The sequence below is a fragment of the Gambusia affinis genome, linkage group LG03, assembly GCF_019740435.1.
Source record: "Gambusia affinis linkage group LG03, SWU_Gaff_1.0, whole genome shotgun sequence".
Taxonomy (NCBI): Eukaryota; Metazoa; Chordata; class Actinopteri; order Cyprinodontiformes; family Poeciliidae; genus Gambusia; species Gambusia affinis.
Window position 1 is genome coordinate 19,822,409 of NC_057870.1, and position 14,660 is coordinate 19,837,068.

At 40.4% G+C, this 14,660-nt stretch overlaps 1 protein-coding gene across 3 annotated transcripts in view; it reads right to left on the reverse strand.

Moving 5' to 3' along the window:
• Positions 1-1,216: 1,216 nt before the first annotated feature.
• Positions 1,217-14,660, reverse strand: part of LOC122828770 (zinc finger SWIM domain-containing protein 6) — a 60,766-nt gene continuing 47,322 nt past the window's right edge. For all 3 annotated transcript variants that reach the window (XM_044112630.1, XM_044112631.1, XM_044112629.1), the window contains exons 10-14: positions 14,342-14,477; positions 6,501-6,658; positions 5,918-6,081; positions 4,810-4,891; positions 1,217-4,714 (exon numbers count right to left, since the gene is read on the reverse strand). In XM_044112630.1, the coding sequence (XP_043968565.1) occupies positions 3,849-4,714; positions 4,810-4,891; positions 5,918-6,081; positions 6,501-6,658; positions 14,342-14,477 (1,406 nt within the window). In that variant the 3' untranslated portion in view covers positions 1,217-3,848. The remainder of the gene's footprint in view (positions 4,715-4,809; positions 4,892-5,917; positions 6,082-6,500; positions 6,659-14,341; positions 14,478-14,660) is intronic.

The window sequence follows — 14,660 nt, forward strand, 5'->3', positions numbered from 1 at the left end:
ATTGTAATAAATAAAATGAGAGCGCAGAAGATTCCTACACAAACCAAAAAAGTAGAAAATAAAAAACAGCTAGACGACTCAAGAGGAAACTGTTTCCAAAGAGAACAAGAGACACTGGACGACGTTTTCTTTTTTTTTTCCCATCAAACACGCGTGAGGAATTGCTTTGTTAAAGCATGGAGTTACACAGCCATTCACTTACTAATTAAGGACACTAAAGCTCGGACCAAAAGGTTGGTTGTCTCTCACCTCTTTCGAACGCGTTTGGTTGTTAGACAGATCTTCTGTTTGGTTACCTTAAAGCGTTAAGACAAGGCAAGAGAAAAGGCTGTTTTTATCTTTAATCAACACAACACAGACAAGACAAAAAATAAAAACAGAAAAATCAGAAGTACGGTTAAAAAGAAAAAAAACCAAACAAAACTAGTTATGGGACAAGAGCGGCGAACTTTGCAGAGGAGACTCTGGAAATTCTGCTGCAACTGAAGGGAGAACTGAGGAGACTCCATTTTCTAAAAGCTAGATTTGTGATACTGAAGCTCTGAACCTGTGTACGATTACAGACAGGGATCCTAATACTTTTTCTTTAGACAAAACTGCTCTGGCAATTGTTATATTTTTCCAAAATGAGATGGAGGTGAGAAATATTCTGAAATGCATGGACAAAAACATTATGCCATTGAAAATAATTTTATGGTATAACAGCAAAAATGGTTCAGTATCTTCACAACCTCTTGGTTGTGCAGACCAGTAACCTGAAGCAGTCTGCATCCCTCCCCGTTCTACGCATCAATCAGCAGGAATGAAGTACAGTCATCCTCTCTGAGAGAAATCTTGCATTTCTGATAAAAATCCAGGGTCTCAAACATGAACACTTGTGGCTTTGTAAGTCCAAAAAAATACCTTCAAGGAGGTCATGCTAGTCTTTCTGATATGTTAATTTGAACAGAAGAGGAACAAAACAGAAAAAAAAGAAAAGACAAAAAAGAGAAAGCGATGGAGAGCCAGAGAGCGAGAGAGAAAGAGAGAGAGCAAACTACAGCGGCTTCAAGTATTTCACATTACATAGAATACTCTGTATAAATTAGTTAACATATACTTTCAGATCCTCCATATTCAGACATATACTATGGCATATATACAGAGTACAATAAATGCTTGCTCATGTCGTGTTTCTTTTTTTTTTCCTTTTTCATCCTCGAAGTGAGACGTTCGATTTGTTCCACCTTTTTTTTTTTTTTTTTTCTTCCTGCGTAGAGAAAATCCCTGAGAACGTTCCGGTTGCTGAATGTTCCACGTGACGAAGTATAACAGTAGAAAGTCTAAATATTTGTGATTCACATGCACAGAGCGGAGTGACACTGGCCTCGGCTGAAAACAACTTACAGTGAGGGGCTGCGAGGAAGAGGAAGGGGCAGCAGAGCATAGAAGGGTCTTCAAGAGGATTCTGACTCTGTTTCCGTTTAACGCTGGATTTCAAAAAAAAAAAATGTTATTAACACTGTCGGCTATCATAGTGAATAAATATTCTGACAGCAAAAACTGGGAGCAGGTTCAATACCGCATCATGAGGTAGTCTTCTCCCTCCTGGAATTCCTTGCACAAAATAACCGCAACTGCAGCTGCTTACAAAAGGATTCATACCCTTTGACTCTGAGTCTCAAAAGTGTGGTGTGCATATGTATTCAGCCCCTCTTTACTCAGTGCCAGAGGACAGTGTTGAACAAAGAGTATAGTGAAGGCCTAGGAACACACAAGACACGTCAGGGATAAAGTTCTGGAAAATCAAGATTTCCAAGGTTCAAACATCTGAAAAGAGGGGGAAAAAAAGTGGTGCAGCTGCAGCCCTGCCAAGTTATGACCATCCACCTAAGCGGACAGGCCAGACAAGGAGAGTGTTACTCAGAGAATTAGTCAAGAAGCACATGGAAACTCTGGAGGAGATACAGAGATCCACAGCTCAGGTGGGAGACAAGACAACTACGATTCTTCCTTATATTTTTGTTCTAATTCAAGTCTCTGCTTTTAAACATTTTATAGTTTCCCTGATGTGTCCGGTATACAGTTTCAGTAGTTACATGTTTGACTTTTGAAAAACTTTGGAACAACATTCTTATGTAAATACCTTATGTAAAACTGTCCTTGACCTAGTTGTGCACTCCAAAGGTAAGGCTTCTAAGGAAGAGTGCCAAGAAGGAAGCCAGTGTTGAAAGAATGGCATAAAAACAAAGTCCCAGCTGCAATCTGCCACAAATCATGGAGGAAGACCCAAAACATGTGGTCAGATGAGGTCAAAATCAAACATTCAGCTTGCAATCTAAAACACTATCTCTGGCAGAAAACTGACAATGAACAATATCCTGACAACAGGAAAAGAAAACTGACAGAGTGGATAAGATTGACCAAGATTAATAGAGGGCAATTCTGGAAGAAATAAAAGATGGAGGCTTGGGTAGAGGTTCACCCTCCAGCAGAACAAAGATCTTAAGCAACACCAATGGTTCAATTCAAATCCAAATTAAAATCCAGACATAAATCTAACTGATAATTTGCTGCAAAACTTTCACATGGCTGTTCAGGACATGCTTCCTTCAATCTGACTGAGTTTGAGATATTTTGCAAAGAAGAAACATCTCCAGATGCATAAATCTGGTAGACACACCTCAAAACAAACTCTACATAAATTATTGACTCAGGGAGGCTGAATACATGCATATGACTGGCAAACATTTCAGATATTTGTTTCGGAAAAAAATTGAGACTCACGAATCATTTTCCTTTCACTTCACAAATATGCCCAACTTTGTGCTGGGCCAAAAACCATAAAATCAAGTATTGACGTTTGCGTCTCTAACACTATCCAAATGCGAGAAAGCTCAGGAGGTATAAATTCTTTTGAAAAGCGCCATAACGCAGTCCAGTTTCAGCAATAAAGAACTCCACCTGCACCGCGTTGCAATAATGTAGATATAATACTTCACTTTTTGATGTGTCATCACTGGGCGCCTGGGTAAAATTGTACGACAATAATAATAACAGTAATAATAATGACAAGAGTTAGCTAAGAGCCTTGTTGTGTGGAAGTGACCCAGAGAAAGCTAATGGCTGCTCAAGTGCTGCTGCTGTGTGGTAGGAAATGCTGATGGTGCCTTTTTTAAGTCAGTGCTAACCCAAGCTGTGCCGAGCTGAGCGAAGCTGTGCAATGCTGCCCAGTGCCCATCAGAAGGGGCCTAGACCAAGGGAGGTGCTCTGTGTCATTTTAAAGCCTTAGTTTCTCTTTGAGGATACCGAGACGTTGAAATTGGTCTGCTTTTTTTTTCTTTTCTTTTTTTTTTTTTTTTGATTTTTTGTTTGTTTTTTAAACATGAGCGCTATTGTACAAAGGCTTCAGCCACTCATTAACATAAAACTCAATATACATTGAGAATGGGGGCGGGGGAGCAAAAAGATGCTTGAAAATCCTAAAAAATATAGAAAACAAAAAGCCATTTCACGTTTCATTTTCATCTTGCACACATGTAGAGAAGTACACACAACATTCACAATGTGACAAATTTCCTCTCTCCTTAAAAATAAAAAACGCTTCTGTACACATAGTAATAATAATAATAATAATAATAATAATAATAATAATAATAATAATAATAATAGCAATAATGTTTATAACAATAACAACAGCAAGAACAATAATACCGCATGTGGCTCTTGATTTTTTGTCATCTTTTCCTTTCTCGTTTTGCTTCATTCTACAAGTCACATCCCTCTTACCTGTCTATTAGTTCAAAAGAAGTTCAAAAGGCAGACTCAAGTTAATAGAAAAGTACTAGAGTGGAAGAGGAGCCGCACCCTCAGCCAAACCGCTCCCGAACTAGCATCATCAGTTTCTTTTTGCCCTTGTAAATCTGTTTCAGGTTGTCTATGAACTGGGTGAACTGGATGTGTCCGTCGTGAGCCATCATGAACGTCTCCCGGGCCTTCCCCAGGAACTCGATGAACTCGCTGTAGTGCCGCGGGCTGATGTGCGTGAGCCTCGAGTGCGTAGTGTTAATGTAGGCCCCGATGGTTGCGTCCAGCAGCTGCCTGAGCGGCGCCTTGTCCAGCGACATCAGCTTCCCAGAGTTCCTGCGGCTGTGCAGCGCCGACACCATGCCCGGGGTGGTCAGCGTGCACCGCCGCAAAATGTCAGACAAAACGGTGGCGCACTTCACACTTTTGACCACCAGGGGGATGACGGCGGCCAGCTCGTTCTTGCCCAGTGAGTGGCTGAGCGCGCAGGCCCACAGTACGTCGTTAATGGCCGGATGCGTGTCCTGGTTGTAGCTGAGGTTCAGGTGAGCCATGGCTAACGTAGCCAGCTTGTACGCTCGCATCGGATAGCCGCGGTGCTCCATGTAGCGCGCAATGGTGAACAGCTGCGTGTAGCTCATTCCCGTTGCTGCAGCGTCCAGTACAATCTGGTAGGCTGTCTCGAAGGCAATGTGGTCTTTTTCACAGAGTGTGAGAGCGGAGAGGGCGCAGTTCTGGGGGTCCTTCATGGCACACTGCAGGGCGAGCGTACGGGCGGACGAGGCCAGGTTCTCCTGCTGGTGGCAGTCCAGGTGTAGGCGAACTATGGTGCTGTTGGACATGACAGTGGTCGCCACAATACTGGTGGCTTCTGTGGGAGTGAAGAGTGTGAACCAGCTCTGCATGATGCTGTCCAGTGCATAGACACCTGGAGGACACATTTTGAAGGAAAAGTAAAAATGATAGATGAGGTTAAATGTGGAGAACAATGGCAGGTCTAGCTCATGACGGATTAAGACTCACCAACTTCAGTGGCGCACGTGACCAACCAGCGAACCATCTCTCTTCTCCTCCAGTTCAACGTGGACAGAGTTATTCTCATGACCTAAAGAAGGCAAGAAGTGGTGGAGAAGGGAGTGACAGGTGAGTTAATTCATTATCTGAAGGGCTGAACTTTTTTCTTTCCAGTTCATGTTCTTTCTGCAGCAGACTGTCGAGCAGAAGCAGATGGATTTATAAAATGCCAAAACACATAAGAACATTGCAAGCAGAAAAACATTTTTGTTACCGTTTGTCCAAACTAATCTCATTAACAACCTTGATTAAGTTCATAGAGGTTAATGTCAGTGAAACTGACGTCTGCACTTTGATTTAGATATTGCAACACATTGTTGCTATGATCTTTGCTTATTTTTTCAGGCATTATTTCGTAGATTTTCTTCCAGCAAAATACATAAACACATTTAAAACAGAACTGACACATAAAATAAATATTTGAAGAAATTATTATAAAAATAAATTCAAGGTGCCAGAATGCCCATGTTCATTCGAGGCAGGAATTAAATAATTTTAAATGAAACATATTGAGGGTAAAATGAAATAAAATAGAAAGGTATTTGCTTAGTTATGATTACAGGCTTATGGTCCAGGAAAACCGTGTTGGTAGAATTTCTAGAACAAATATTCCTAATAGCAAAACAAATCAGTGCAGAATTTGCATGATGACATCATTCACAGCAACTGGTGAATATAAGACGCAGCCCTGCAACAAATTAATACTACAAAAAAGAAGTCATTCTGGTAAAATAACTGAGTCAACACACAATTTTAAAACCATGCACGAACATGTCCAGACATTGAAAAAAATAACCTTTCCTAATGTGTGTGTGTGTGTACAAATGCATTTCAGTTTACAGGAGATGGATTTTTTTATTTTTTTTATTTTGTTAAGAGAGAGAGAACTATAGGAATTACAGAAAACTGGAACTTTTAGGAAGATAAAACCCCTTTCACCTGCTTATCAGTCACTAGCCTCAGGTGCCAAACACAAGTGAGCCACCAACCGTCTGATTTGTGATTACTGCTAGAAGCGGTCATCATTTCTACCACCAGTGACGATGTGTCTGCACACCTGCAGTCCGAGCTCCAGAGAAACCTTAAGAAGAGTGATGTCCGGCAGGCTGTCCATGAGAGTGGCGATCTTGAAAGCGTCCTGTGCCAGTTTGAAGATGTGAGACGAGGAGTGGATGTTTTTCTGGATGGACTCCAGGACCGTCTCCAACCTGCGACTGTCACCTACGAGGATACAAGCGGAGAAATAAGTTAGAGTAGGATCATCACTTAATCAACTTAAATCTAAACTTTAAACGGACTGTTATTTAACTTTCATTTGGTAGGGGACAAAAGATTGAGAAGTAATTGTCAACAAAATTAGCTGTGCCACAATTATTGGTACCGTTAATCTATTCAGACATTACTGCAATTTGTGTCTAAATTAAATTGGTTCCGAAGGTGTAGAAGCTTTTAATTAGCAACGCTTTACTTCCTCTTTTTCTTGGGTATAGTTTTGATGTAACACAGAAGTTCCATATTTCTTAAAATGGGAAAGCCAAGAGAAGTTGGCCTTCAAGTAAGCTAGGTGTGTCTCTATCTTAGTAAATAAAGAAATGCCTACAAGAAAGTAAGCCTGTTTTTTGAAGCAAGTGAATTTGCACCTTTAGCTGCAGTGAGCATGGTGGAGGCCAGCTCACACTGCTGAGACTCTATATGGCTCAGGGTGAACCAGCGCGGGTAGCGGTTGGGAACTACAGACACAATGTGGTGAGGTCGCGAGAGGTCACCGGACGATGCCGTGGACTCCAACACCGGCAACCTGAGGGAGAGACGCATTTTTAAAAAAAAGAAAAGGGTGTTCTTTGTGAGATACTTTTTTCATTTTAAAAATATGACATTACTTTTAAAGTTTTCCTGCTACTTTAATAATTAGAAACTTTCACAAAATTATGGGGACAAAAAAAAAAAAAAACTTTGGATATGAAAAAGCAGAAGAAGTATAAATGAGGGTTGGTGATCAGAGAGAACCACATTAAAGTTGCTCAAATGATCAACATCATAATGAAATCACCTCTTTCTTCCCAGTGTAACAAGCAGTCAGACAGGAATACTGCATAGACAGAAAACGTCTTCATTATGGTGCTCTGAGTGTGACTTCAAAATGAAAATGACTCAAGTCGCCACCGGGGGGATTTCAGTTACCCTATCCCTGCAATTTACTTTCAACCTACCATTTAATCACCTAGAAACTAAAGTATAATTAGTATTTTCTTCACTCTAATTGGTCATAATGAAGTCAGAGTTGTGCAACACCTGCTGGAGGATGGAAGAGCTTCTCAGGTTTCTGTCTCTTATTATAATAATCCAGACGGGGCCGAGGCTTCTGGAGCATGAGGAGCCCCATTCGATTACCACTGTGGCCTGCTCATCTCCTATTCTACTTCACTTTTTTTTTCTTTCCTCTCTCCGCTCCCACCTCAGTTTCAAAGGTCTTCTTTCCTTCAGAAGACGGCACAACCTGGCCTTTTCTCAGCCAATCACAAAGCTAATTGAGTCCATGGGGAAATTAAGGAATTCACCTTCCAGCCCTGTAAGGCTGGACACACATCAAACAAATACCAACACACATGAGTGAAAAGAGACCCACATTGCACACACACACACACCCACACACACCTGCCCTTTTGAAAACACATCAAAGCTGCCTGGTAAAAGCAACGTGATGCTAAATGCCAGTTTCAATTTCAGAGCAAAGTGCATGTGATCTTGCTGCCACGTGAGTAAAGGCATGTACAAGAACAAGAAAAAAACAAAACAGTCTTGTCTTTTGCTCACTTCTGCCCACAAGAGCACAAGGGGAGGGCCGAGCTCTCAGACAGCAAAAGTGCTGAAAAAAAAAACAAAACAAAAGTGTGAACACCAGCACATGCTGCAAAATGGAGATGCTTGCGAGCTCCAGCAACGGCACAGTTCACGCCACATAGAACTGAGGAGCTGCTAAAAGCTTCTACCACACTGGGGCCTTCAGAAAGATTCCTGGGGTGCAGAACTGCAAAGCAAAGCAGAGTATAAAAAAAAAGAGCCTTGAGTAAAGATGGAGGCCTCATCAACATTCCTGTCTTTGTTTGGTTTTCACCAGAGAGCCAGAGGCCTCCATTGGATAAGAACTTGAGAGAACTGAAAAATAGTTTCCTCAAAAGGTTTGGGAGGAAAAAGCTGTACCAGGTTATTGTTCAGGAGAAAACAAAAGAAAAAACTGATTACAAAAAGGACTTAAAAAGTCTTTGTGGGCTGCCTGATAAAATAGCACAAGGACATTTTATTCAGTGATGCATTCTCACTGAGCATGTTGCACCCCCTGCCAGACAGCGCTTACACGTTTTAAACGCTGGGACATTGCCAAACAAACTCTTAAGTCATTGACAAGTGTGATGAAAACAAATTAAATCCGCTTTTCTTTACAAACATGCTGAAATAGAAATGTGTCATCAATAACTATAAAGACTATGGAAGCAATATTAAAGTACTATATTGTCAAAGTGACATTTGCTAGCACATAACATCATCTGCTGAAATAAGTCCAAGTAAATGCTTTAATCCTAAATCTCTGTATTGTGACTGACTAATATTTTAGCAGCTAACAATGCTAATGTTATCATCTGTCAGAGGACTTTTTAAAAGGCTGAAGAACCAAGAACAAGAACAGATTATTTAAATCTGCCTGTGTCTATGTTTTATACACATGTTGAAATGTTGCCCTGTTGTGTTGATGAAGTCAGCAAATAATATTTTTGGTTTGGTTACTGTATTTATCCATCTGTAAGTAAAAATAAATGATAGAGTGACATACAAGATAAAAAAAAATTTTGGAATCAGAGCTGCCATCATTACTATTGATTTAACAGCAAACAGATTCTTTAAAAACTTGATACATTGCATTTATGAGACACTTATTTTGAAGTACAAAAAGTAGCATTTTTTTGAGTTATACCACTGAGGCGTTGACAAAGTTGTCTAATAAACATGCTGACAATCTTTGTTGATACCTTTATCTGGCAGCATTTGGTTACTCAGAGAAAGAAATTAAAAAGGAACAGAATGAGAACCAAACTAATAATGATTTGTAGAGCACTAAAAATATGGCGAGTAGATAACTGTTAGGTGCTAACAATGTTAACGTGAGAATCTGCTTCTTAGCCCCTATAAGCAATGATGTGAACTTGACAACCTAGATTTTTTTGAAATATCTTAGTTGAGATGATTCAGATGAGTTCAATTCAAAAATACTTTATTAATCCCAGAGGGAATATACGTACTACACAATTACCTTCAAAGAGCGGTCAGTATTACAGTGGTTCTGAAGAAGCCTACGACTGAAGACAATGTTGTTGTGTAGCAGTCTCATGAAGAGAACGCCCAGTACTGCCTTGTCTAATTTTCTTGATTTTATGTCAAATCCTTCTTTGCACCATCATCTCCAAAGCTTCCACAGTCGAGAACAGAACCAGCCTTCTTTATCAGGTCGTTGAGCCTTTTTAAGTTCCTCACTCTGACGCAGCTCCCCCAACAGATAATGACTGAAGAGATTACACTCTCCACAAGAGATATGTAGAGTATTTCATAGCAACTTGTTACAAATCTTGAAGCACATACACTTTCTCAAGAATTAAACTGTGCTCATTCTCTTCATGCAGATTCCAGCCTGTTGTTCAGGTGAAAACCGAGGCATTTATGCTCCACCACCTCAACTTCTTTTTTCGTCATAGAAATAAGGTTTGACCCTGGTGTCTGCTAACAATACTAAAAGTTAGCATTTGCTTCAGAGGCTCCTAATGGTTCTAAGCTGAAGGACTAACCTGACACTACGGTTTTAAATTAATGAAGCCTTTATAATATTAGTGAAACAGAAACAATGTGAAATTCAATATTTTATTCACAAGGACCACTTCAGAATTAGAAACAAAACAGAGTACCCAAATCTGCACAAGACTATGAGACAGCCATTGTAGATTTCTTAAAACAAAGTGGAATATTTTCTCTGCCTGTGAGACAGAAACGTTCAACCTCTGGTATTTGTGAGCTGGACGTACGATTAGACCCCTAGTAAAGACAGAGGCAGTCCCTGGACAAGGATACACACATTAATTAGACATTTCATAAACAGTGCTGTAGGAGAATAGAGGGCGAAATAGTAAGCCTGCTGATGGCCAAAGTTTATTTATGGACACAAACAGGACCAACTATAAGGAAAATCTGTAGCAAAGAGGCTCAACTGAGATGATGGGAAAAAGCAGTCCTGATAGCTTTTACCTAAATCCTGAGGCCCTTTAGGTTTCTGCTCTGCATCACCATGACGACTGACCTCTTTACCTCATGCTGCGTTTCCCCCTCCGACTGTAAACAGCCTTCACTTTTACCATTCATCAAACGCACATCTATCAGCTACCTGCGACACATCCGGTGGAAGACCTTGACTGTATACACAAACTCTTTCAAGGGGAGAATTTCAAGAAGGACCAAGTCGTACATGACCAAACACGGAATATCTTTCTTTTGCTTTTTCAAAGTGTACGTGATGATTAAAACGGCAATTTGTCATCAGCGTTTTATTCAAAGACTAAAAAGCCTTTACAAAGTTTCTTTAAAAGCAGAAGGACAACACATACAGCATAAGTGGTTATTTCAGCAAGAATGTGCAGAAACTGATGGCTCTTTCAAATCAAGACTGACAACCGTTTACCGCAACTTTCCCATAAGAATCAGATGATATTTCATCAGATATATAAATTAGATATACCCTTTTTGTCCCAAAGTGGGGAAAAATGTCAGTCCAACAGCAGCAAATTGACAGGCAATTAAAGCGTGTAGAAAAAAATTAAATATAAAATCAGCATTAAGAATTACCTGCTGTACAGGAAGTGAAAAATTACAACATAAAACACTGTAGTTATTAAAAATAGTACTTCAATTCAAAGAAATGAGCAACCGAGTAGGATAATTGAAAATAAATTTACAAAATGTGTTTGTGTAATTGCACATTTAAAACAACAAACACTTCAAAAAACACTGCAAATGAAATACCAGCAGAAATGTTATTTGAAATGACAAAAACTGTGCAAATTTCAGAATTAAACACCTATTGAGTTTGTTGGAAGCACTGATAGTTATAAAGCCCATCAGCTGCTGGGAGGAAGGATCTATGGTAACGCTTCTTCACATAATGAGGATGCAACAGTCTGTCACTGAAGGAGCTTTCCAGTTCAACAACAGCTTTTTGCATGGAAGAATGGGTGGTGGGAGACAGTTGGTGAATTTTAGAGCTCCATCAGTGACAGACTTCTTCATGAGAGCTGCTGTAGCAGGTTGCTATGCTCGCATGGCACCGGGCGGCAGTTTTCTTTATTTGCTCATTTATTTTTCTGCAAAGCACTTTTAAAGGACCTTGTTTATGAATGGTGCAAAACAAATAGACATATCACACATGTAGAAGAGTAAAGATGGATTGAATACAAATGCTTGGAATTAAATGCATGCATCATTTTTTCTTTTACTAAGTATATTAATATTTGCAGTTGTAAAGAAAGAAAGTGCAGGATGAAATCATGTGACTGCATGCTCATGTATCCAAAGTTCAGTGACTATGCTTCTGTGCAAGGCAGTGTATGTATTTAGGATGAACTACAAATCCTGGCAAAGTGTTGATACATTCCTGGCAAACATGCAAAAGCACTCTGATTGTTCCATTTAATATCGCAAATATTTGGCCAAAACTGGAACAAGATCAAATTATTTAAAATTAGTAAACATTTAAATAGGCCTATGATATCTGGCTTTAGAATTCTGGCAATCTGTAGGAAACATTCCCCCTGCTTAAAGACCATGTATTATGCAGTAAAAATCTAGCACTACTAGATCTGGAAAACTTGCATCTCATTTGGACTTCTCCCACGATGACAGCAGGTCTCTTCTCTTTGGCTCACAAACAGTTAAGATGAGCACAGTCTGAAGAGGCAGTGACTTTTTTCTTCTGTTTCTCTGGCGGAAATCAAATTGCGGGCAGCCTGTGAACCAGCAGGCAGATCCTCTTTTCATTTATTTACTTATTTATTTTAATGCTGGTCACTCGCACCAAGCCATCGGCCGGCATATGCTGGTGTCACACCGACTAATTAACCTCATCCAAGACGCAGCAACACACACAGCGCTTTGAATAATCCGCATACTTTGCCAGTTCGACTTCTCATTTAAAAAGACAGTTACTTGTGGAGCAAGTGCGACAGAGAAGACAAATTTTTAAAAAAGCGAGGAGAAAGGGGGGGGGCGGGGGGGAAACAATGTGAGTCGAGGAAGAGCTCGACTCTTTTGTCTCCTCTTTTACCAATGATAGTATTATAATAGGTCCATTAAAAGAGACCTGGTTACTTTACCTCCTCCTCTATATTTAACTGTCCGCTGTCCCGTGGGAGCGAGGAGGTATATGCTATCACATTACACTACGCTACATTACACACATTCATTATGTGCTGAGTAGACACCTCTGGTTCCCAGGGGCGCCCGTAAGTGGCTGTATTATTCTAAATCGCCGGTTTCACACCAGAGGAGTGAGGATGGAGGAGCCAAGGGGACAAAAAGGAAAAGGTGAGGGGAAGTGGTGAGGATGGAAAGAGAGCGACCGACTCACTAAAAACAGGTTGGGAACTCTGGTTTGAAGGCAAGCAGCTGGATAAAACACAGAGCCTGTCAGCCTGCTATAAGGAGGATGTTATTTTTTCTATATACTAACATGTGTAGAAGTGTCTGTCATCCTTCTGCTATATTTCAAGACGCTCACCTCCTGATCCAGAGTTGCTAATTCCTCAGCTGCACAAAAGTTACTAAATGACATCATCACATCATTTGCATAATGTTCAAATTTTATGTAACTGCAATGGTAACATTTTATTAAACTTTAAAAAAATTATGTAGCTTTATCTTATTAAAGCTAAAGTGTAATCAGTAATACTTTTAGAACAAATTTACGTCAGATCATGATTTCTTGGTTCAAGTTGTCATGACGAAGACATTTTGAATAATGTCAACTTTGTATTAAAAGTGTCATGATTTATCAAATGACACTTTATGAAAACAGTCATACATATTCATGAAGACTTACTCATGTTCATGACAGGTGTTATGTCATGTTTATGACAGTGTCATGACAGTCTTATCAGCAACCCGTCAAATAAAGTGTTACCACTGCAATGATCTTTGCCAAGAGGTGGAAAATGGGGGGTTAATGTTCTTTGGAGTTTTAAAACGTTTTAAAACTACAAAGTAAAAGTGACCCAAGAGAAAAAGGTTAGCATTTTTGAACACATTCATTTTGTGTTCTTTTTAGCTTTTTACTCTATTTTTCTCTCTATACTGGCTTTGTTTTTAACATGTTGCAGTAAAACGTCAATGATTTTTGTTCCATATATTTCGCAAAAATAGAAAATAACTGTCAATAGCAGTGTGAGAAAGTGACGCAACTGCCTTGAAGGGATGAGCCAGCAGTGATTCAAGCGCTCATTACGTGTGGAGAGGTGAACACCACCTGTCCGCTACCGCTGGGATGGACACTGATTTGGCCGGCTGTGAGTCCCGGCTCATTGGGAGGAGCGAGAAGAACAACAAATGAATTTGCACTAACGTCAGAATCTCCAATCACACGAGAAAAGAACATTTCATTTCTCACCAGTACCTTCATTGAGTCAGTCTGAAAGACCGTTAAAATGATCGTTTATTTTCCTACTATCCTGATCAGCTCGGCTTAGCTTCACGGAAAGACAAACATTCCCCCTCCACACCCCACCTTCTGTCCCCCGTCGCCTCGACGTGTGTACTCGAGTATCTGTGCGTGTGATTCCTCCTCATTACAGCTGCGCTAATTACACTCTCATTAATGTAATTAATATTCACGGATCCATCTCCCACAAGTCACAACATCAAAACAGAGCAGCGCAGGGCGATTAGCGCGCGCGCGCGCGCGCATGCTCCGCACGCCGTCCACCGCTGAGAGCACACAGGAGCTAAACATGGAGAGTTCAGACGGACATCATGCGGACACGTTAGCCAAGAGGGGCGTCCCTGGCTCAACGTAGAACAGACATGGAAACGGAGGAAAGGCCGCTCTGATGTGAGCTCAGCTTAAACATAGGGAGAGAGGTTCCGCTTAACTTGGTCGTAGCAAGGGTATTAGCACTGTACCAAACAACTTTTCTCTTCCTATTTGATCAAACCCATTTGAACAAACAATGGACTTCAAAAAATGAAATAGCACGTTTTTATACTATTTACACAAAAACAAGATATATGTGTTTAATTTAGGTTTTAATACTTTTTGTTTTGATTATATTTTTTTTAATTATTTTTCACATTAGGTTTTAAAAACCCCAGCAGGACTCTGTTTTAGGAGTTCACTCCAACTTTGAAGTCTTAATGAACCTTCACAGGGAATAACGATATTTACAAGAAGACCTACCGCATGGCTCTCAGTGCAATTTTGTACGCCAGTTCAGCGTCATGAGGTAGCAGAGAGGTGAAGAGATAGCGAGCGAAGGTGTGCATGGGGACGCTCTCTCGATGGACGATCTCTCCGAGGCCAGAGTACGGACCAGCTGTGGAGAAGAACCGACATAAGGCAACACGCTGATGAACAAATGTGTTTGTGGCAAACCAAGACTAAAGGAATTTTAGCTTTTCATGCTGATAAAAAAGACTGAGTCATGATTTCCTGTGGCATGCTGAGGAGTGACGCTCCCTTCCAGACAGGAAGCAGGGGAGCCACGCGGCATTTAAAC